The following is a 24,455-nucleotide window of genomic DNA, read 5'->3' as shown; positions in this document are numbered from 1 at the left end:
CACTTATAATACTTGTATTAGACTCAATTAATTTTCTTCCTCTTTCCATGGAAGCACAGAGAACTGTTAAGAAAGGTAAATCAGGCAACAGAAAATTGTGTAAACCAAACCGTATACAAGAAAGTTCTTTTATCTTTATTTATTTATATAAATTCTCATATATTTAATAACTGGATTACAACTTTTATGGTTAATTGCATGCCCCTTTACAAGTGTTCAGCTTTAATCTTTCAAACAAGATTTCTAAAAACTTAATTGTATCCTGTTTAGATGTTAATTAATTTTAAAAAAATAAAACGACAAAAAAGGCATATGGTGGAAAGAGTTAACAAACGAAGAAGAGGGGTTTTGTACATCCCAGAAGGCAACTCGACGAAGCTGATAGGCGATGGACCCTCCGGTGACGGGAAGCACAATGCAGCTGGTACTGGAACCGGAGGGGAACGACGGCAAGGATTCGCGCGCGGAAGGGTCGACGAATCTGATTTTGGAATGGTTGACAGCAGGGGAAGAAAGGTAGATCGATAGCCACGTGAGTCAACGGTGACCGAGTAGGGCATGGTGGAGCAGGGAAGAGATTCACGCACTCTGCACTCTCCTTTAGCGGGTTACTCGAATTCTTGATTGTGGATATTCTGAAGTGAATTGAGGTAAAATCATCTCCAACTGGTTGTGGAGTCTGACTCTGCTGCTGCTATCAGCTTCATTAACCATGGTTGTCCCCCTGTACATTCATGTGCACCTTTGATTCAAGACATCCGTAACCTGGCGACACGTTTTCAGCATATTATTTGGAGTCATGCCCTTCATGAAGCAAATACAGTGGCGGATCTCCTTGCCAAAAAGGGCCAAGACCTGGAGCTTGGTCTACACATCTTTGATAAGGCCACTCCAGACATTAGCTATGCACTTCTTGGTAACAGTTTATGGACTCTTAGAATTAGAGGGTCTTAGGTTCTTTGTTTTTTTCTTTTCTGTTTGTCTGTTTTGCTGTGTTTTTTCTTTCCTTGTCTTTTGCTGGGGTGCTTAACCCCCCCATAGATCACCAAAAAAAAATCTCCAATTGAATTGGAGTTAGCGGTGACCATTCTAAATTCGACACTAAATTAGAGAGATTCGACATCGGTAGGCTGATTTAGAATGAAATCTCTACTATTCACCATGAATTGCTGCTGTTGGAGATTTTGCAGATAGTTTGCCGCAGGCATCCCCATTTCTGTTGTAGTGATTATAAATGACAAAAAAAAAAAAGAGAGACCGTGTCCCTAGTCAACTATGCCGCTCGTTCCTTGAAAATTAGCATCCAAATACTATGATTTAATTAGTTAACATTAAACATTAATCATTAATCATTATTCACTAATCATTTCACTGCACGTCACCCTCGATTTATATTCTCCCAATCATACCCAAAATTAATTAAGCCGAATCAAACTTTTACCTTAACCGTCGGTCAAGTTGAAAATTAAATCATAAATATGAGACGGGTTGATTTTCGGAATCCTAATTAAAATCCCTATTTATGTTTCCATATTTTCCCTAAAAGCTTTCTGAGGCGTCGTCGTTTTTGTTCACACCTTCATTTCATACCCTTTCGATTTCTCTCTCTCTCTCTCTCTCTCTCTCTCTCTCTCTCTCTCTATAGCTTCGTTTCTCTTCTCTTTCTCTTTCCACAGTGCCTTTTTCTTTTTTTCTCTTCATTCTCTCTCTTCTGTGTCAACCCAAATTCTAGTCCTTTGCAACTGCAACCGCAACCAAACTAAACAACCTTCGAGCTTAAACTCTTTCATTCCCTTAGTACCATTCAATCTCATCATGTCTCAAACTAACTGGGAGGCTGATAAGATGTAAGATATGTTTCTCACTCTCTCTCTTTCTCTATTTTTCTTTTTTAACATTTTTTTTGTTTTCACTGTTTCATGTTTTATCTGTACTTTTTAATTCAGTTTTGAAACATGGGTTTTTGTCTTACAAATTATTGTGCTTTACTTTTTGTGATTTGGGATTCTGGGGTTGGGGTGTTCTTTTTCGATTTGGGTTTGGTTTTGGTTTATCTGTCTCATTTTTGGCTCCATTCGTATTGTATTTCGCAAATGTGTGTGAATATTTTGATGGGTATGTTAGGGTTTTCATAACCATGTGGAAGTACAAGGGTGAAATTTTTATTTTTTTTGTTCTTTAAGCTGAAGAAAATTGTAGCTTCTGGTTGTTGAACTCTTTCATTCTTGGCTGCATTTGGGGCTTGCTGATGATTTTTAGTTACTGGGGTTTTGTGATGTGTTCTGTGATGTTATTCGATGTAAAGGTGAAAACTTTGGTTTCTCTCATGGTTGAACTGGCTCATGAAACATGCTCTTTATACTCTGTGAGATTTCAGGTTAGATGTTTACATCCATGATTACCTTGTGAAGAGGGACTTGAAGGCTTCAGCTCAGGCTTTTCAAGCTGAAGGGAAAGTATCCTCGGACCCCGTTGGTGAGCTATTTGGAAAACAAAGAAGCTAATTAATGCTTACTTTTTGTCCATTTTATTATCTTTTTTACTGGCGATAGAAGTTCATTTTACTAATTTGGTTCCTTGTTTTGCGATTTCAGCTATCGATGCTCCCGGAGGATTTCTATTCGAGTGGTGGTCGGTTTTCTGGGACATATTTATTGCCAGGACTAATGAGAAGCACTCAGAGGTTGCCGCCTCATATATTGAGGTTGAATTGAAAATCGGTTTTCACTGTTTTTTGTGATTTGCATACTACTACTACTACGCCTAGGTCGGGTGATTATTGCTGGATATTTGTTGATGGAACAACTGAATTGAGATGGATTGGCTGTTGATTAACTTTCACTGTACCAATTCATAAGAATTTTTTTTACATTCAATTGCATGCAACTTCCAAGATTGTGCTTCCTGACTAATAAATTGTTTGATTAGCTGCTTCTAGGTGTAATGCAACTGTCTGGGGAGGTTGGGGTACTTTCTTTAGGTTCAGATTTTATTTTATTGAACACGTTCCTAGAAAGATGTTAATCGTTTATCCAAGTTGTTGATCAGGTGGTTAGCAGTTTGATATCATGGGTCTGGGTTTGAGTAGTTAGGAATATCAGTTAGTAACAATAGCATAAATTTAAGTGATGAAGAGGGGTAGTTGAGAAAGTAGAAGCTGAGACAATAAGTATTCTTGTTCACAAATCATTGTATTCTCGTTCATAAATCATATACTTTGTCTTGGCATTGTTCTAAACCACACTATTTGACCCCAGACAATATTTTTCAGCATGTGATTATTTATGTACTAGAAAGGGTGATAATTTAATGGCTTTTGACTTTTCTCATTTTCACCAGCATAACATAAATGGTTGCTTACAGACAACTTTGAATGCATGAGCAAATTTAAGAAAAGAAAAATTGAATAGATGATTAGTAGGCTTCTTGGGTCTCTACATTTTTTATGAGGTGTTTGAACCTGTTATATCTCAACTTCTTAGTTTACTTGTTTAATAATATTTCCCATTTAGCCTTACTTCTCCATTACGTCTCTTGATTTCCCTTCCTTGAAATGAACTGTGATCAATTTATCACTTTTTCTTATTTGAGAGACCCTTGACTTTTATGGTACTTTTTGAAACTCACTTTGCAGACACAATTAATTAAGGCTAGGGAACAACAGCAGCAGCAACAGCAGCCGCAGCCACAACCCCAGCAGTCACAACATCAACATCAACAGCAGCAGCAGCAGCAACAACACCACATGCAGATGCAACAGCTCCTGTTGCAGAGGCAGGCCCAGCAGCAGCAGCAACAACAACAACAACAGCAGCAGCAGCAGCCGCAGCAACAGCAGCAACAACAGCAGCCACAGCAGCAGCAACAGCAGCAACCACCCCAACAACAACAGGGTAGGGATAGGGCTCATCTCTTGAATGGGGGTACCAATGGGTTAGTTGGAAACCCTGGCACTGCTAATGCAATGGCAACAAAGATGATCGAGGACAGGTTAAAACTGCCCCTTCAGAGGGATTCTTTGGATGAAGCAGCAATGAAGGTAAGGTGTTATGGTTACCTAGTCAATTAGTTATAATATGAAGTACTGATTTTATGACACGTATTCATGGTTTCTTGATGGTATTTTATACAGCAAAGATTCGGAGACCAACTCATGGACCCAAATCATGCCTCAATATTGAAGTCATCTGCAGCTCCTGGCCAGCCTTCAGGGTGATTTCCTTAAACCCTTGAAAATTAACACACACACACACACACACATTCTGTTGGCATTTAATTATGTTTTCTACAGTGTGTTATGGTATTCTCTATAGCAGTTGATGTTGACTTTGTTTGCATTGAAATTTTTTGAATTCAGGCAAGTTTTGCATGGTGCTGCTGGTGCGATGTCTCCACAAGTTCAAGGTCGAAGTCAGCAATTACCAGGGTCTACTCCGGTATGCTATTGTTATTAGAGTGTTCTCTGGTTACTTCTTACATTGGTTGATAGCTGCTTTCCTCTGACTTGTCATCTGGAAACAGGACATTAAGAGTGAGATTAATCCTGTTTTAAATCCCAGAGCTGCGGGGCCTGAAGGATCACTAATAGGAATGCCTGGTATTACTGATCTTGTTCTCTTTCTAATGTAACTAGTTTCTATTATTCCATTGAAGTGGTATTTGGTACCTGTCTTGTATGTTCTTTGCAGTTTATTATTGTTAACCCTGTCTGTTGAGAATATTTTAGTATTTAATGATGAAAGTTTTATGATGTTTTGCACAATTCTCGTGCACAGATTTAGTTAACGGGAGTTTTTCTTGTGTCAGGATCAAATCAAGGCAGCAACAATTTGACTTTGAAGGGGTGGCCACTCACAGTGAGTAATTGTTTATAGTTTAACTTAGTCTTCAGTCTTCATTTTATTGCATGTAATTGTTTGTACACATAATCATGTTTTTGCTCTTGCTAATCTTTGTCATTTTTTCTGAATAAAGAACTCTTTTCCTTGAAAAGATTTAGTATCCTGGAGTGTCTTTGCAGAGTGAGACTTGTAGGCTTCTTTCCTTTTGAGTGTGTTTGGAATCAATAAAAATTGGAAATTAATCGAATTATAAATCTAATTCAGAGTTTGGCATCTAATAAAAATGGAAGTCAATTAAATTATAATCCATTGGAATTAGATAATTTGAATTATGAAATCATGTCATTTTTTTAAAGATTTGTAGGGAAGTGAATTGATTTGGGTTTTTTTTTTAACAATTTAAAGACGTTCTTATCTTTTATGGCTGTAATTGTATGCAATAACCGTAGTGAATGTCTCTTTGACACATATAATGATGAAAGTCTTAGCTAAGTGAGTTATTAAATTTGAACTATCGGTTTCTTCTTTCGCTTCCTAGGGGTTGGAGCAATTACGGTCTGGTCTACTTCAGCAGCAAAAACCTTTCATGCAAGCCCCACAGCCTTTTCATCAGCTTCCAATGTTGACACCCCAGCATCAGCAACATCTTATGTTACAAGCACAACAAAATCTGGCATCACCATCTGCTAGTGATGATAGTAGAAGACTCAGAATACTGATGAATAATAGGAACATGGGGTTAAGTAAGGATGGTCTTTCAAATCCGGTGGGGGATGTACCAAATGTTGGATCACCACTTCCAGGTGGTGGTCCCCCGTTTCCTCGTGGAGATACAGATATGTTAATGAAGGTGCTTGCTCCCTTGTCATTATTTGCTTCACTGTTGTTTTGTAAGCTTCTTAAGATATGCAGCGAATTTCATTAATTGCATATTCTGAATGTTCTTTCATATGTAGTTGAGACTGGCTCAGTTACACCAGCAGCATCAAAATGCCAATCCACAGCAGCAGCAGCAGCTTCAACAGCATGCTCTTTCAAATCAGCAATCCCAGAGTTCAAATCATGGCATGCATCAACAAGACAGAGTAGCAGGAGCTGGCAGTGTCACTGCGGATGGAAGCATGTCAAACTCCTTTAGAGGAAATGATCAGGTCAGTCCTTTTATGATTGTCCCAATACAACGCATATTGTAGGCATAGCTTTCTCAAATTTGTAAATGCCCTTCGGATATGTTGGAATTATTTGTTGGATATGTTGAAACATTGATGCTTAACTAAAAGTCTGAAACTAATGTATGCCATTGGGGAATTTTATGAATTGTAATTGTATTTTTTCACTTCGTATTTAATATTTTTCTTCTCATTTTTAATTTTTAACATTTAATTATTCTTTCTTTAATGCTTCAGACGACTTCTTTTTTTTTTTTTGGCATAGGTACAGTATCCAGAAAGATCATCGATAATTGGACATATTATCATAACTAGTAAATTAATGTAGACAGTTAGCTTATTTTGTTAAATACACTAGATGGTCCTTTATTAACTTCACTCTGATATATACTTTGCCACTTTGCCTAAATCTAGTAGGCAAGCGTTACAATAATGCTTTCATTACACAAGTTTTTATGTATAGGAGCTAGAAAAAGATCTTTATGTGAAGCAATAGATTTGATCCATTGACCATTGGTAACAGCAAAAAAGCATGTTCCATTTTTTTTGGTATTTTTTTAATAAATAAATAATACAGCAATGAGAAATTGCAAACTTTGCAACTTCAGCTACTTGTTTGTTAAGTTACATTTTTAGGATATCCTTTGGTCATATATATGGAATAAATTGCATGATACTTTTCCATATGGTTATGATGGACCTGATTTTAGTTTTATTGGTTAACATGAGCATGCATTTGTCGTGAAATTGTTACAGATTTGATTTATGTGCATCATGTAGAGTCTAGAGTAGATTCCTAACACTGTTTTTACTAAATGAACCATAAGGTTTCAAAAAACCAGACTGGGAGAAAGAGAAAGCAGCCTGTATCTTCTTCTGGACCTGCCAATAGCTCAGGAACAGCAAATACGGCAGGCCCATCTCCAAGTTCAGCGCCATCAACTCCCTCCACTCATACACCTGGTGATGTGATGTCAATGCCTGCATTACCTCATAGTAGTAGTTCAACAAAGCCTCTAATGATGTTTGGTACCGATGGCACTGGAACTCTTACATCACCCTCAAACCAGTTGGTGAGTAGCTCCTCTTTGGTTCAATTAATGGAAGGAATATAAATTCCTTGCATATAGACTCATTGCCATTCCATTTTGGCAGTGGGATGATAAGGATCTTGAATTGCAGGCTGACGTGGATCGTTTTGTGGAGGATGGATCTCTTGATGACAATGTTGAGTCTTTTTTATCGCATGATGATACAGATGCTAGAGATGCAGTTGGTCGTTGTATGGATGTAAGCAAAGGTGCAGAAAACACCATTGTTTTTTTTTCTATTACAAAATATTTGTCATCGTCATTGCAATCAATGTTCTCAAGTGTATGCACATGTGAAAATCTTCCCGGTACTTTTTTTTTGTCTTGATCAATAACTTGTTTCTTCTTCATAGGTAATTTTGTTATTGAAGTATACCTGAACGAATAATAAATCTTGATAGTTAAACACAAAGCAAATATCCTTAATAAATTATGCACCTTTTTTCTTTTTCTCCCTAAAATGTACAAAGTTGCTTTAGAATATGTATGTCATGTATTTGTTTATGCTTCTTGTTTGAATATGTGGTTAATTTTGGAATTATGATGATTGTTTCTTGTTAGAACTGTTTATGCTTGCTGGCTTGCTCCATTTGTTACTTGTATGCGGTGCTATACATAAAAAATCAGGTGTCTTTTGTGGGTAACGTGTATGAATGGTAGATCATAATGCATAAATGATCTTAAACAGGAATAAAATCTTAAGTGCAGTTGCATAGTTGCTTTAGAATATTTATGTTTGTACATATGTTTTCCTTTTTGATGTATAACAGATGACAGAATAAAATACAAATAGAAAGGAGGACGGGAGATCCTCTCTCCAAGAACCAGAACTAAGAAGAGAACTATCAATGAGATAGAACTGTTCAATCTTTTAACATCTGAGAGGAAACCTTGTAAAAAATCATATGCACTCCAGGGTAGAATAGGAAAACCACAAAATTCAACAAATGACAAAATAACAATCACATACCAACATTAGTCCCTTCCCCCTACCCCCTTTCAACTCCTATCTGAAATAAATGATTCCTGTCACTCTTCAATAATACTGTCAGCTGTCATTACACAATCCTCATTTTTCTCGTACACTTTAGTCAGTTCCTCATTGTTGGATCCCTGCAGCCAATATTATCTGCTGATTGAGGCACAACCGGTTCCTTCTTAGATATTCTGGTATATGCTAGGGCTCATCACTCTCCTCATTCACTAGTTTTGTACTATTCATTTATTCATTCATTTATACTTCTAATTTGGGTATCTGTGTATGATGAAAAGGAATGAAGCATCAGAAAACATAATAAACTTAAAACAAATTTAGAGTAAAAGAAATAACAGGTTGGAAAGAAATGGTTGAAAACTAGAAAAGACAGAGAGCAGCTTGTTGGTTGTGCAAGCAACATAATAAAATAAAATGGTAAAGCTTTACCTTCTGAACTATTTGAGTAAAAGAACTACCGAAGAATGTTCAGTAATAGTACAACAAACAAACGAGACAGATATATACCTTGTTTTGGATGTAGACTTGGACAAGTGGCAGTGTATTGTGCAGCTTACTATACCCTCATGTTTTTCTGGCAGTAACTAATTCTTGGATGCCATATTGAAACCCAGTTTTAATGGACTGGAATAAGTAAGGCATAACTTATTATCTAAAATATTGCTCAGATGAGTGCCTATGTTTGAATCTGTCAAGAGGAGAAGGGCCTAAAGTGGATTCTACAACATGTCATTATTAATAATTTTCTTAGAATTGCAGTATAAATTAAAGATTTGCCCTTATAACAATTTAAAGTAGCTTTATTCAACTCCTTTAAAAGTTATTTGCACAAAACAACCCTGAATGGTCATGAAACCAAGTTACCTTAAGTTGCTCATGATTACCTATTTTTAGCATTATAATTTAGAAAGGGCGGTGGTTGGTTATATTTGTTTGGTTGGTATAGATACTTTGTTGCTCCTTAGTTAATGGCTACTTTATGTTAAGGGTTGTTGATTCACAAACTGAAGGTGCGATTTGCTTATTTACAGGTTTCACATTTTCTGAAGTAAACTCAGTACGTGCAAGCACAAGCAAGGTTGTCTGTTGCCATTTCTCATCTGATGGGAAATTGCTTGCAAGTGGTGGACATGACAAGAAGGTTACTTTAGACATCAGTGTTGAAAAGTTGCTTTATAGACATGCTTGGAAATTGAAATATATATGTATGTCATGTTTCTTTATAGAATGTGACATATGCTCTCATTTCACAATGTAGGCTGTTTTATGGTACACAGATTCTCTGAAGCAGAAAACTACCCTTGAAGAGCATTCATCGTTAATCACTGATGTCCGGTTTAGCCCAAGCATGCCTCGCCTTGCAACATCTTCGTTTGACAAAACTGTCAGAGTTTGGGATGTTGACAATGTTAGTCCATCATTATGTCTTTCTTCTTATGTTTTATTTCTTGAGATTTAGCTTCTCTGTAGATCCAGAATATATGTTTGAAGTAACTTCGCTATCCACATTGCAAGTAGAGTTTTTATTTCCTCTTTTGGCTGCTTGTGTAGTGTCGGTCTGAGATTATAAAAATGTTGTTCTTAGTACTTTAACTTAACTAATTTTCACATTTAGGATAAAATCATCGGATATGTGCACTAATTTCTATTACTAGATTAAAATTCCTATGACTTTAATATCCATTATATGTATATGTAAATGTGGATTAGTTCTTCTGCCTTCGGTCTGTACTTTTTTGGATTGTGTTTTTTGATACTCCCTGGTTGCTGTTGTGCTTTAGCTGATCTGAAATTACCTATGCAGCCGGGGTATTCTCTTCGCACCTTTACTGGACATTCAACATCAGTTATGTCTCTAGATTTTCACCCGAATAAGGATGACCTTATCTGCTCTTGTGATGGTGACGGTGAGATACGATATTGGAGCATAAACAATGGCAGTTGTGCTAGAGTTGCAAAGGTAGGTTTTCTCAATAACTTCTTCTAAGGGGTTCACTTGCAAGTGAATACATGATTTTATCAATGGATGATTTATACATCATGTCGAATATTGTGGCAGAGTGATCATGTACTTAGTTTACTAAACTGACATTTTTCTTGCCAATTAGGGTGGGACTGTGCAGATGAGATTTCAACCTCGACTTGGGAGGTACCTTGCTGCGGCTGCAGAGAATGTCGTATCTATACTTGATGTGGAGACACAAGCGTGCCCATATTCGTTAAAGGTTGGTTTTAATATTTGTTTTTCAAGTCAATTTGTTGAAGTTATCATAAATAAGTGTTTATTGCCTTGGACTGATATATTCAAATTTATTATGTGATAGACCAACAGTTACTCCTTTTTTCGCATATCTATTTAACCATCAGAAATTCAACTCGGGAAGCAGAATTTATTGTTATTTCCATTAAGGAAAACAACTTGGATCTAGGTAATTCGGCGTTACTGATTGACTATTAAATGTGTTACTATGAGTTTAGGGACACACAAAGCCGATACATTCCGTGTGTTGGGACCCATCTGGGGAGTTCCTTGCATCTGTCAGTGAGGACTCTGTAAGGGTTTGGACTCTTGGAACAGGAACTGAGGGCGAATGTGTTCACGAGCTTAGCTGTAATGGCAACAAGTTCCACTCGTGTGTTTTCCACCCAACGTATTCTTCGCTGCTCGTCATTGGTTGTTATCAGGCAAGTCTACACCCTTTATTTCTTTTTCCGAGTATCTTTGGAATCACAATGTTTTTTCTTTGCTCATCAATACCTCAATTTGTTTGAGTTTGTTGTGGATATATCTCCAGAATGAATAGCAATTAAATCTGATCCATAATATATTTTATAAAAGAAAAACCCTTAGTAGTCCCCTACAATTTGAAAGTGACAAAATTTTCATCGTCAAATTCTTAAGAGACAACCATGTCCTTTGATTTTCATGTTAGCGACCGTTACGGATTGTTGTATGTTTATGCAGTCGTTGGAGCTGTGGAACATGTCAGAGAACAAGACAATGACTCTGTCTGCTCATGAAGGTCTGGTCGCCGCGTTGGCAGTTTCAACTGTAAATGGTTTGGTTGCTTCAGCGAGTCATGACAAGTATGTCAAGCTCTGGAAATAAGTAAAAGAGAATCTGATAGTGTTGTGTCAACTATTCTCGAGGATCAATGTTGATAGTAACATGCTTGTAGTTTATTTCGCGCTCTTTGTTTTTTCTTTTTTCCTTTTTATATTTTTTGGCTGCTGCTTTTGGTGTAATATCTAATTTTATTTTATACGTAATGTAATGTTAGCTAGAGACTTTGTAACGTTTGGTTGGTGTTTTAAACTTATGGCCTTTGTATAATTTCGATTGGATCTTCTTGTATCATTTTTCCGATTAGTAGTGTAACTTGAATTTGCAGCAAACAACTATGATTATGTAAAGTGGGAATTCAAACAATTAAGGACCAATTATTTTATGCTATATTTTATGTATTTAACTTTGATCTAGACAAAATAAAGAATAAGATATAAGGGAGAAAGTTGGAATAATGCTTCTTGTAGAATTTTGTTGAGAGCCATTTTATGGGACCTTCTTAAAGATAATATGGCATATAATCAATTAATTGGATCATTGCTTTCAGGACCAGCCCACTGGACCTACTTTCATTCCTCTCTTCCGGGCATAAATGAAGCTAGCTCCAATCCAAATCACATCAACAATAAACTCTACAAGTCATCATTACCATCCTTGTGAGATAAATGATATCATACACGTGAAAAACAAAACAATAAACAGTAACCTCAGATCTAGCGACTTTTTTTAAACTATGATGTTAAGAATGGTGTAATACGTAAATGTGGTATTAATTTTTGTCTTTAACTCGGATTGTTAGTCACGTTTTATCTCAACTTACATGTATAAATCGGGAATCACGATTTTGTTAAGTGAAGGGAGCTGCTAATGTCTAATCAAGTAATCATTACTTCTCTTCTCTCACTTCCACTCACTTATTTATCTCATTTTCACTCACTCATCTCAACTCTCTTTCTTTTCTCATTTTTAATTCTTTTTCACTCACTCGTCTTAATTTATTCTAATTACTTTCAATAATTTTTTAGATAACTTTTGTATGAAATATTATTATTATTATTATTATTATTATTATTATTATTATTATTATTATTATTATTATTATATGTTAATGTTATTATTGTTATTATTATTAATATGAAATGGTTTGGAGGTAATTAGGATATTTTTTCGAAAAATGTTTAGCTATTATTAGTATTATTATTGTTATTATTAAAAAGCACTTAGTTAATTAATATTATTACTATTATTGTTTAAAAAATGATTATGGTTAAGGTGATATTATAATAATAGTATTATTATTAAAAAGTATTATTTCAATTATGATTATTGTTATTGTTTATTATAAACAAAGCTTACGGTTAAGACATTATTATTATTATTTTAGTTAATTATTATTATTAGAAAAAAATGCTTAAAGCATTATCATTTTCTTCTAACTAAATCCGTAATTATGATTTCTTATTACAAATCGTGAAATTCGATTTTTTGATAATTTTTTTTGTATTTTGTAGACGCCATTTTTAGTATTTTTGTCCTATTCGAAATTGTTACTAACGATTTTTTATGATATTAAATATTCTAATATCAACATATTACACCAAAATATCATAATATTAATATAAAAAAAGTATAAGAAGACAATAAATTTAGTGAATAATGCAGTTACGCATACCGTAATCTCCCTTTTCCACTTATGATTATCGTATGGTGTAGTGTGTTTTTACTTTATTAGACTAATTTTAAAATTCATTATTCACATTGTTTACAAAAATAATTGTCTCCCTAATACAACTGTAATATAAATCATCACCTGCTAATGAGCCTTAATTTCAAATGGCACATGCTTTCCTTTCTTATCAAAATAAGTACTAATTAAAATAAATCATTATGTATGTATTTGTACATTATATATGGTTTAACTTATTTTTGTATTTATTTTATATTTTAATATATATTCTATTCTAATAACTAATTTTAATAATTAATTTTAGTATATACTTAATATAATTGATATATATATATATATATATATATATATATATATATATATATATATATATATATATATATATATATATAATAGTCCTAAATATGCCCTTTTTTTTGTCATCACATCTAATAAAAAAGAAATGGGCGTGTTACATTCAAAACTTAGTATTTTCAAAGCACGGGACTAAATTCGAATTCACATTACCTTCGAATAAAATTAAATTAGCAAATAAATAATTGCTAAAGGAAAAGAAATATATAAAGTATGTGATGTTACATATTTCAGGATCATACAATTCTCTTATATGAAATGTGCCAAGACCAAAACAAGAAAAAGATTTTTAGATTCTAATAGATCCAATGTCAAATAACCGTCAAAAAACACCATATATGTTCTAGCCACACTTTCATAACTCCAAATACCTAGATTAGTTGTAGTAACTCATGTGATACTTCAACTACCCATGAATTGGTTATTCCTAAAAAACGTAAGGAAGGATTTAACTAACATACATACCCTATTTTCACATTGGATCAGGAATAGGTTTAGGATTGAAAAAAATATATCAAATAAGTTTTTGAATAATTAAAATATTATATGTATAGCTCCCTAAAAAATTATAACGTTGGACATGATTCATTTTTTTGTCAAAAAGACAAAAACTGCTGTAAATCTATAGCTACAATATAATTTTTTTTTTTTCAGAAACCTAAATTTTCTTAATGATTTAATTGATATGTTTACTTTAGTTTTTTCTTAGGAATCTATAAGTCAATCGTAAAATTTTTGAGAGTCCTATACTTATCTTATTTGTTTTATATTTTTAGACATGGATAACCTTTGGTTTATAACTTTATATATATATATATATATATATATATATATATATATATATATATATATATATATATATATATATTCCGAAGAATCAAATTTCATTAATATAAAGCGTCAAATACACGCAACAATGTATATTTTGGCGCATTCACTTTCAAGTAATCATGAATAGTAAACCTTTGTCGTACCAATATTCATCAACTTAAGATTTGATAATCTTATTAGGGCCATGCATGACATACAAAAAGCATAGCTAGAGATCATATATATATATATTAATGCTTATTCGCTTCTTGTGGCATTACGTGTTGAACTATAGAAGGAAAAATCTCTTTTTTATATATATATATGCAATAATTCATAAATATTATGACTCCTTTACAAAGAAATATAGTTCATTATCATACCTAGTAAGTGTATATATAATTATATATACACACACATGCACTGGTGCACCTCCCAAAGTTTCATTCTACCGACTTTGATAATTAGATTATCAGTAAAACTAATGAATAGTATGAACTCGCGGTATCATACATATTATTTGAAAAAATATTATGTCCATATTAAAATTAGTTACTATAAATTTATATATAAATATATATAATTTAATTTATTTTTAATATATATTTTATATTTTAATATATATACTTTATACTAATAGCTGATTTTGATAACATTATCATATTATTTATTCAAAACTTTTATCCTTATACTTTTATTATATATATACAAAGAAGAGATCGATAAAAAAAATTTGGTGTCAATTTTTTTTAAATAGATACTTTACATCTTATATAATTTATAAAAAGAATTACTATTTTTAATATTTGAATCCAAAACTTTTATTAGATGTATAATAATTCACACACACGTGTGTATATATATATAACAAATTAAGTTTTTGAATAAGGATATGGTTTTATGATATAATATTACATTTTTTATAATATAAAAATAATATTTACAAAAAAATATTAAAGATGTAATTATTACTCATATACCTCTTGTTACGGTAGGTAACCGGAGATTAGTCCAATGGACGGCGTTCGGCGGCCCAAGTGTATGATGGAGGAGAACTCCGGGTAGGTCCGCAACTCGGGAGGCTCCTTCCGACTTGTGCTCGCGTGTGAATGGGGGGTGGTACCTGCAAAGACACTCCGATGCCTAAGTTAGCAAGGGTGTAAGCAGGTCTTAGAGAGTATTGGACTTAGAGATACCTGAGGGGATGTCAGTGTATTTATAGAGGTGAGCCAATAACCACCGTTGGTGTAGTGCCGTATCTTTAGGGTGGTAACCGTCCCCATTATCTTGGGGAGGTTAAGATATGGCTTTATGAGGCGGTTAGAGAGATTTTAGGGGCGGTTACTCATTTGAATGAGTATTTATCTGCCAGCTAATCTCACATCCGACCTCTTCATACCAAGTCGTGGTTGACACCGACTTCTTATGTGAAAGTCGGTATTTTGTAAGGCTTATCCTATTGGATTAGGCCTTTCGGTTGGACCTGGGCCCTTATCATTGGGCCAGGGTATGAACAGTGCCCCTACTTGAGCCCAAATTTTTCTTTAAAGTTTGGGTTCAAGTATTCAACTCGGGTTCGTAGTCGACTTGTTTGAGAGAATACGGATCTTGGAAACCGACGTGATTTTTGCGACCTTTGATTTCTGACAGTTACGTCAATTCAAGCGTCGTGTCCGTTGAGGGATCATTTAGGGATTGAGGGCTTTGGTAACGGTGCAGTCTCATTAATGACTGTCTCGCTTTTTACCATTATGCCCCTTAGCCTTTTTTATAAATACTTTCCCTCTCTTTCCATTTTCCGTTTCTGCAATCTTTCAAACTTTCTCCTTATCTTGTTCGTACTGCATCCTTGCGTTCGAAGACTTCTGTTCTTCTCCAACCTCCATTTTCGGATAAAGGTTAGTTTTGCTTTTTTCATGCCATGCTTTATGTTTGCATGTTTTGTTTTGTGAGTAGATAGGTTGACCTGTAGATTCTAGTTTCGAATCTCTCTTCTTTAGTGGCCGTATTTTTTGATTTTCTTTTTCTTTTTCCTTTTTGTAGGTTTTCTGCCACTTTCTTCTTTATATAAAAAATGGCTTCTGTAGACATTCTTTCTCAGTGGGTTGACGATACGGTCCTTGGGGAGGAACCGTTGGTTGACGCTGAGTTCATCACCCACCTTCGTACTCATCATAGGCTCTGTACTTCGGACGAGGACGAGCCCAAATATGAACTGATAATCCCGGGTCCTGAAGACCGGGTCTGTTTTGGGAGAGCTAATGAGGCGGCCCCTCATTTTTTCTTCATATATGAATGTATGATCACCCGTTTGGGTGTTTTTCTTCCTTTCTCTGATTTCGAGATATCCGTTTTGCACCACTGTAAGGTTGCCCCTACTCAACTCCACCCCAATTCATGGGGTTTTTTGAAGATTTACCAGTTTATAAGCCACGCTCTGGACTTCCCGACTTCCTTGAGAATCTTCTTTTATCTTTTCCATATGACTAAGCCCTTTAGTGGGCTAAACAACAAACAACAATGGGTATCCTTCCGAGCCATTCAAGGTCGGAGGATTTTTACCCTTTTTGACGAATCTTTCCACGACTTCAAAAATTTCTTCTTCAAGGTTCAAGCCGTAGAGGGTCACCACCCCTTTTTTTCTGGACGAGCATTCCTCCCCTCGCTTTCCCCTTTATTGGCTGCCGGCCACCCCTTGTGAAAAGATTGGTCTAGATGACCTAGACGAGGTGGAGGCGGCCATTGTGGGGTTTTTCCGAGAAGCATGGGGGAGGGCCCCATACTTGGATACGAGGAAAATCCTCCAGGGGACGTCGGTCTTTGTTCAATCTTGCATAGGTAGTGCATGCATTTCTTGTTTCCAAGTTGCATTTTGCCGACTTGTATTTTACCGACTTGTAACTTGGTTGTTCCTTTTGTAGATATGGCAAAGAAAAATGCTCAAGAGTCCTACCAGCGGGTGCAGGAAGCCAAGGCAAAGTCCCGGGCCAGGTCCGGGGGTTCCAAGGCGGTCGTCTCTCCTCCTCCTCCTCCTCCTCCTAGAAATGTGGGTACTCCCTCTCAACCTCTTATCATCTCTTCCTCCTCAAGTTTGGCTCGACCACTCCCTTCTGCCCCACTACTTTCCGAGCCAGAGAAGAAGAAGCGCAAGACTTCAGAGTCTGGCCCTTCTTGGGAAGGTGGGGTTAAGGCGGATGCTCTTGCATTCGTCCGAAAGAACATCTATCCTCTCATAAATATGGATGATGTTTCTGTTCGGAAACACCTTGCCACTCTGGCCGAAGAAAGTTTTAGGGCGGCGGGAGTTTGTGGCAAACTTTTGGACATGTTTGAGAAGACTCCTCTCAGCTCCTTGGGGACTTCCTCAAAGGTTGAGGAGCTAGAGGAGAGGCTTCTTTTATTTGAAAAACATCAAAAGGAGTTGAAGGAGGAGAGGGATAAGTTGAGGAAGGAGAGAGATGACCTCCGGGAGAAGGAGAGCCAGCTGCGAGCCCAATGTACTATGGAGGTAAATCTAAGGAAGGCAGCCCAGGAGAGTTACCAAAGCCTATTTAAAGATATGGTGGAGGTGAAGAAGGATTTGTTGAACTCTCGGAATGCCTATGCTGACTTGGAGGACTCTATCGCCGATGCCGCCGAGGAGTCTTGGAGAATTTTCCTGGAGCAGGTCAGGGTTATAGCCCCCGACTTGGATCTTTCTCCATTACATCCTGACAAAGTGGTGATTGATGGCGCCATCGTTGATCCTCCTGCTCCCGAGGTCCTTTCCGAGTCAGACCTAAAGACTCGGGGGCAGAGGATTATAGAGTCTCCTCCTTATTCCGCAGATCCACCGAGTTCTTCAACCCTTGCTCCGACTTCCTCTTTGGCTCCTCCTCCCGGTCCTGGTGGTGTTCCTCCTGGTGGTGGTGATTCCTCTACTCCGTCCAAGAAATGACTTTTTTATTTTTGTGGCTATATGGGGGCCCGGCCTGTGGGTCCCCCCTTTTTAAACTTCTATTTATTTGCTGGTGGTTGTGAACAATTTGCTTCTGGCCTTTCAAGGCCGTAAACAAAATATTCTGTTTGTTGCCCTTTTTTGGATAAGGGTTTTAAACAAAATAAATGCCCTTTTTAGATAAGGGTTTTCTAATCGAAGTAGGTGCCCTTTTTTGGATAAGGGTTTAAGTTACTTTGCGCGTGCACATGCTTTTCTATTTTGAAATATGTTTGATCTTTTCGAAAAAACTTTTTGCTAGCTTGTATTATTTTCTCGAGCCTTTTTCGTGGAAAGGCTTGTATGCAAGCTTTAAATTTTTCAGGTTGTCATATCTCTTTTGTTATCCTTTATACTCGACTTTGCTTTAGTGAGTTTTTTATGACTTAGGTTATTTTTGCGATGCGTTTTTCTTCTACTCGGTGTTATACTCCGATCTGTGGATCAAAGTTTTCCAAGTTTCCCTACTCGGGATCACTTTCCGACTTATGAGTCGGGTTGGTTCCCGAGTTTTTTACGATCGACTTATATAACCTCTTTACACCGACTTGTACCTCGTCGTTTTATCCTGACGACCGTCTAGGTCGGTTCATGGGATTTTCACGCTTTGTCGAGCTTAAGTCGGCGCGTTTCGTAGAAAGACTTAGAAAAATAAAGGAGGATATTATAAGAGATATTATGAATGAAAAAAGATCTTTATTAATCGGGAAGGTACCTTTTTGCTACTAAGGGTCTTGACAGTATATTTTCCCTTAGCCTCTACTATGATGCCTCGTTAAAAACCCTTCTCCAGAAAAACCCTTTTGGGAAAAAATCATGAAGTTGGGAAAAGAGTACATCAGGGAGTAAAGTTCGCTTTTAACTATAGTACCTTTTTAAATTACAAGCATGCCACGACCTCGGTAGTTCAGTGCCATCCAGGTCGGTTATTTTATAATAACCTTTTCCCAACACTTCCTTGATTTTGTATGGCCCTTTCCAATTTGCGGCGAGCTTTCCATCTCCTGATTTGTTGACTCCAATGTCGTTTCTGATTAGGACCAAGTCATCTAAGGCAAATGTTCTTCGAATGACTTTCTTGTTGTATCTGGTAGTCATCCTTTGCTTTAATGCTGCTTCTCTTATCTGGGCATCTTCTCGGACTTCGGGGAGCAAGTCGAGCTCCTCTTTGTGCCCCTGTATGTTTCCGACCTCATCATGGAGAATTACCCTTGGGCTTTGCTCATTGATTTCTATAGGAATCATGGCTTCTACGCCGTAGACTAGTCGGAAGGGTGTTTCTCCTGTGGCAGATTGGGGGGTTGTCCTGTAAGCCCACAGCACTTGGGGGAGCTCTTCCGCCCAAGCTCCCTTTGCTTCCTGTAATCTCTTCTTCAAACCTGCCAGTATGACCTTGTTAGCTGCCTCGGCTTGCCCATTTGCTTGTGGGTGTTCTACCGAGGTGAATTGATGTTTGATTTTCATACTGGCTACCAGACTTCTGAAGGTGGCGTCAGTGAATTGGGTTCCATTATCCGTGGTGATGGAATAAGGTATTCCATACCTTGTGATGATGTTTTTGTAGAGGAACCTGTGACTTCTTTGAGCGGTGATAGTGGCTAATGGTTCTGCTTCTATCCACTTCGTGAAGTAGTCTATTCCCACGATCAAGTATTTGACTTGCCCTGGTGCTTGGGGAAAAGGACCTAACAAATCCATTCCCCATTTTGCGAAAGGCCAGGGGGAAGTTATACTAATGAGCTCTTCTGGTGGAGCCACGTGGAAATTTGCATGCATCTGGCATGGCTGGCATTTTTTCACAAAGTCTGTGGCATCTTTCTGCAAGGTCGGCCAATAGAATCCTGCTCGGATTACTTTCCTGGCCAACGACCTTGCTCCGAGGTGGTTTCCGCAGATTCCACTATGTACTTCCTCCAACACCTCGGTGGTTCTTGAGGTCGGTACACACTTCAGCAATGGTGTTGATATCCCTCTTCTGTAAAGGACATTTCTCACCAATGTATAATGTTGTGCTTCCCTTCGGATCTTTTTAGCCTCTTTCTCCTCTTTGGGGAGGATGTCGAATTTTAGGTATTCGACTAAGGGATTCATCCATCCGAGGTTTAGGCCGACTACCTCAAGTACCTTTTGTTGATCCTCTGTTTTTGATACCGAGGGCTCTTGGAGGGTTTCCTGGATCAGGCTTCTATTGTTCCCTCCGGGTTTGGTACTTGCTAACTTGGATAGGGCGTCAGCTCTGCTATTTAGATCCCGAGTTATGTGCTTAACCTCGGTTTCCGCAAAGCGCCCGAGGTTTTCCAAGGTTTTTTCCAAGTATTTCTTCATATTGGGGTCCTTTGCCTGATACTCTCCACTTATTTGGGAAGTCACCACTTGTGAGTCGCTGTAGATCATCACCTTTGTAGCGCCAACTTCTTCTGCTAACTTTAATCCGGCAATCAAGGCTTCATATTCTGCCTGATTGTTTGAAGCCGGAAATTCAAATTTTAAGGAGACCTCTATCTGGGTCCCTTTTCCATCTACCAATATTATGCCTGCGCCGCTTCCTGTTTTATTGGAGGATCCGTCTACATAGAGTTCCCATGTAGTCGGTTTTTCCTCTTGTTCACCTGCGTATTCCGCAATGAAGTCGGCGAGGCATTGGGCTTTAATTGCAGTCCGAGTTTCGTATCTCAAATCGAACTCGGAGAGTTCTATCGCCCATTGAACCATTCTCCCTGCAACATCCGTCTTTTGGAGGATTTGCTTCATGGGTTGGTTTGTACGGACTCTTATTGTATGAGCCTGAAAGTAAGGTCGTAGCCTTCGTGAGGCTATCACTAAGGAGTAGGCAAACTTCTCTAGTTTGTGGTACCTTAGCTCAGGGCCTTGTAGAACCTTACTGGTAAAGTAGACCGGGTGTTGACCGACCTCGTCTTCTGTGATCAGGGCTGATGAGACAGCCCTGTTTGCGACGGATAGGTATAGGACGAGGTCTTTTCCCGGTATTGGTCGGGTCAAGATAGGAGGTTGGCTTAAGAATTTTTTGAACTCTTGGAACGCCTCCTCACATTCCGGAGTCCATTCAAACTGGCATCCCTTCCTTAACAGGGAGAATAATGGAAGGGATTTTAGTGCCGATCCTGCCATAAATCTGGAGAGGGCTGCAAGTCGGCCATTGAGCTGTTGAACCTCTCTTAAACAAGTCGGGCTCTTCATTTCTAGGATGGCTCTGCACTTGTCGGGATTGGCCTCAATCCCTCTTTGTGTTAGCATGAAGCCTAGAAATTTCCCTGCTTCTACTGCGAAGGCGCATTTTGCGGGATTTAGTCTCATCCCATGCAACCTTATAGTGTCGAAGACTTGTGAGAGGTCGGTTAAGAGGTCGACTTCTTGCTTGGTTTTTACTAACATGTCGTCGACGTATACCTCCATTAGGCTCCCTAGATGGGCGGAAAACACTTTGTTCATCAGCCTTTGGTACGTAGCTCCTGCATTCTTCAATCCGAATGGCATGACCACGTAGCAGTAGTTGGCTTTTGGTGTGATGAACGATGTTTTCTCTTGGTCGGGTTCATGCATCGGGATTTGGTTATATCCCGAGTAGGCGTCCATGAATGATAGGTATTGGTACCCTGAGCTGGAGTCCACCAGGGTATCAATACTTGGTAAGGGATAAGGGTCCTTAGGACAGGCCTTATTCAGGTCGGTATAGTCGACGCACATCCTCCATTTACCATTTTGTTTTTTGACTAGCACTACATTGGCTAGCCATGTTGGGTATTTGACCTCCCTAATAAAGCCGGCTTCCAGGAGCGCCTGTACTTGTTCTTCTACTATTGAGGCTCGTTCTGGGCCGAGCTTGCGTCTTCTTTGCTGTACAGGTCGGGACCCCGGGAAAACCGAGAGCTTGTGGGACATGAGCTCGGGATTAATCCCGGGCATGTCGGAAGCCTTCCATGCGAAGAGGTCGGAATTAGTTCTTAGGAGTTCTCCCAACCTTTGTTTTAGGGTTTCCCCTAGGTTGGCTCCTATGTAAGTGTTTTTTCCTTCCTCTTCACCGACTTGTATTTCCTCGGTTTTTCCTCCCGGTTGGGGCCGTAGTTCTTCTCTGGTTCTTGCTCCACCCAACTCTATGGTGTGGACTTCTTTGCCTTTTCCTCTCAGGTTTAGGCTTTCGTTATAGCACTTCCTTGCCAATTTCTGATCTCCCCTCACCGTTGCTATTCCTCCGGGAGTTGGGAATTTCATGCAGAGGTGAGGAGTTGATACCACTGCTCCAAGGCGATTAAGGGTAGTTCTGCCGATTAAGGCATTGTAGGCTGACCCTTCATCGATGACTATGAAGTCTATGTTCAGAGTCCTTGATTTTTCCCCTTTTCCAAAGGTGGTGTAAAGGGGTAAAAATCCCAGCGGCTTTATTGGCGTATCCCCTAACCCATATAGGGTGTCGGGGTAAGCTCTCAACTCCTTTTCATCTAACCCTAGCTTGTCGAAGGCGGGCTTGAAAAGGATGTCCGCCGAGCTTCCTTGGTCTACTAGGGTTCTGTGGAGATGGGCGTTGGCTAGGATCATGGTTATCACCACGGGATCATCATGCCCGGGGATTATCCCTTGCCCATCTTCTTTCGTGAATGAGATGGTGGGGAAGTCGGGTGTCTCTTCCTCGACTTGGTAGACTCTTTTGAGATGTCTTTTGCGAGAAGATTTGGTGATCCCGCCTCCCGCAAATCCTCCCGAGATCATGTGGATATGTCTCTCTGGGGTCTGTGGTGGCGGATCTCTCCTGTCCATATCATCCCGCTTTCTCTTTCCATGGGTGTCCGACCTCTCCATGAGATATCTGTCAAGCCGGCCTTCTCTAGCCAGCTTTTCTATCACATTTTTGAGGTCGTAACAGTCGTTGGTGGAGTGACCATATATTTTATGGTACTCACAATACTCGCTGCGACTTCCCCCTTTTTTATTTTTGATAGGTCTTGGGGGTGGCAGCCTTTCAGTGTTGCAAATCTCTCTGTATACGTCCACTATAGAAGTCTTCAGAGGAGTATAAGAGTGATACTTCCTGGGCCTCTCGAGACCGAGTTCTTCCTTCTTTTTGACTTCCCTTTCTCTCTCCCTAGAGGAGGAAGTGGGTCCAGGTCGTGAACTCAGGTCTCTTAGCTTTGCATTCTCTTCCATGTTGATGTACTTCTCGGCCCTTTCTTGTACATCACTTAGAGAAACGGGGTGTCTTTTAGATATGGACTGTGAGAAGGGGCCTTCTCTAAGTCCGTTGACTAACCCCATTATTACTGCTTCTGTGGGCAGGTCTTGGATCTCTAAACATGCCTTGTTGAACCTTTCCATATAGGCTCGTAAAGACTCTCCGACCTCCTGTTTTATTCCCAGGAGGCTCGGTGCATGTTTTACCTTATCTTTTTGGATTGAGAACCTCATCAAGAATTTCCTTGAGAGGTCTTCAAAACTAGTGATGGATCTTGGGGGAAGGCTATCGAACCACTTCATCGCTGCTTTCGATAAAGTGGTCGGGAAAGCCTTGCATCTCGTAGCGTCGGAGGCGTCAGCTAGATACATCCGACTTTTGAAGTTGCTAAGATGATGCTTTGGATCCGTAGTTCCATCATAGAGGTCCATATCAGGGCTTTTGAAGTTCGTTGGAACTTTTGCCCTCATTATGTCCTCGCTGAAAGGATCTTCTCCGCCTGGGAGTTGATCTTCTCCTTCATCGCGGGAGTTCTTGAGAGAGGATTCTAGCTGCAAGAGTTTTCTTTCTAACTCTTTTCGCCGTTCCATCTCTTCTTTAAGGTACCTTTCGGTTTCCTTTTGCCTCTCCCGTTCTTGTTCCAATTGCTCTAGGCGGCTATGAACCAATCCTATTAGTTCAGCTACGTGAGCTGGTCCGCCTTTTTCTGATTCACGCCCATCTGAGGAATTTACCTTCGGATTCTTTACTCCGGAGGTACCCTCTCTGTGTTGATCATTGTCTTGATGTTGGGCTGTGTCTTCATTGTCATTGTCCATGTCTAGATTCTCTTGCTCAGAATCCGTTTCGACATGGCCTTCTTCATGGGATCTATCCGCCATCGTTGAATGATCTCTCGGATCCCCGGCAACGGCGCCAATGTTACGGTAGGTAACCGGAGATTAGTCCAATGGACGGCGTTCGGCGGCCCAAGTGTATGATGGAGGAGAACTCCGGGTAGGTCCGCAACTCGGGAGGCTCCTTCCGACTTGTGCTCGCGTGTGAATGGGGGGTGGTACCTGCAAAGACACTCCGATGCCTAAGTTAGCAAGGGTGTAAGCAGGTCTTAGAGAGTATTGGACTTAGAGATACCTGAGGGGATGTCAGTGTATTTATAGAGGTGAGCCAATAACCACCGTTGGTGTAGTGCCGTATCTTTAGGGTGGTAACCGTCCCCATTATCTTGGGGAGGTTAAGATATGGCTTTATGAGGCGGTTAGAGAGATTTTAGGGGCGGTTACT

General features: G+C 38.6%; 1 protein-coding gene across 4 annotated transcripts; it reads left to right on the top strand.

Annotated features, from left to right (window-relative positions):
• The first annotated feature begins 1,586 nt into the window (after positions 1-1,586).
• LOC130935158 (transcriptional corepressor LEUNIG-like) lies at positions 1,587-11,548 on the top strand. 4 transcript variants are annotated; one of them, XM_057864750.1, is made up of 18 exons: positions 1,587-1,847; positions 2,378-2,475; positions 2,595-2,704; positions 3,635-4,039; positions 4,133-4,212; positions 4,358-4,436; positions 4,522-4,597; positions 4,807-4,856; positions 5,380-5,691; positions 5,798-5,992; positions 6,853-7,083; positions 7,166-7,310; positions 9,127-9,236; positions 9,354-9,503; positions 9,900-10,055; positions 10,204-10,320; positions 10,574-10,780; positions 11,061-11,548. In XM_057864750.1, exons 1-18 carry the CDS (start codon positions 1,816-1,818, stop codon positions 11,202-11,204), a joined length of 2,697 nt encoding a protein of 898 aa, XP_057720733.1. In that variant the 5' UTR covers positions 1,587-1,815; the 3' UTR covers positions 11,205-11,548. The 4 variants fall into 4 exon arrangements, with proteins under 4 accessions (XP_057720733.1, XP_057720734.1, XP_057720732.1 ...); XM_057864751.1 differs by having other exon boundaries at positions 1,588-1,847; positions 2,595-2,683; positions 6,838-7,083; XM_057864749.1 differs by having other exon boundaries at positions 1,588-1,847; positions 6,838-7,083; positions 11,061-11,547.
• The last annotated feature ends 12,907 nt before the right edge of the window (positions 11,549-24,455 follow it).

Source organism: Arachis stenosperma, chromosome 6 (genome assembly GCF_014773155.1).
Source record: "Arachis stenosperma cultivar V10309 chromosome 6, arast.V10309.gnm1.PFL2, whole genome shotgun sequence".
Classification (NCBI taxonomy): Eukaryota; Viridiplantae; Streptophyta; class Magnoliopsida; order Fabales; family Fabaceae; genus Arachis; species Arachis stenosperma.
Note: the sequence above shows the minus strand (reverse complement) of the source record. Positions and strands in the feature narration are given on the sequence as shown.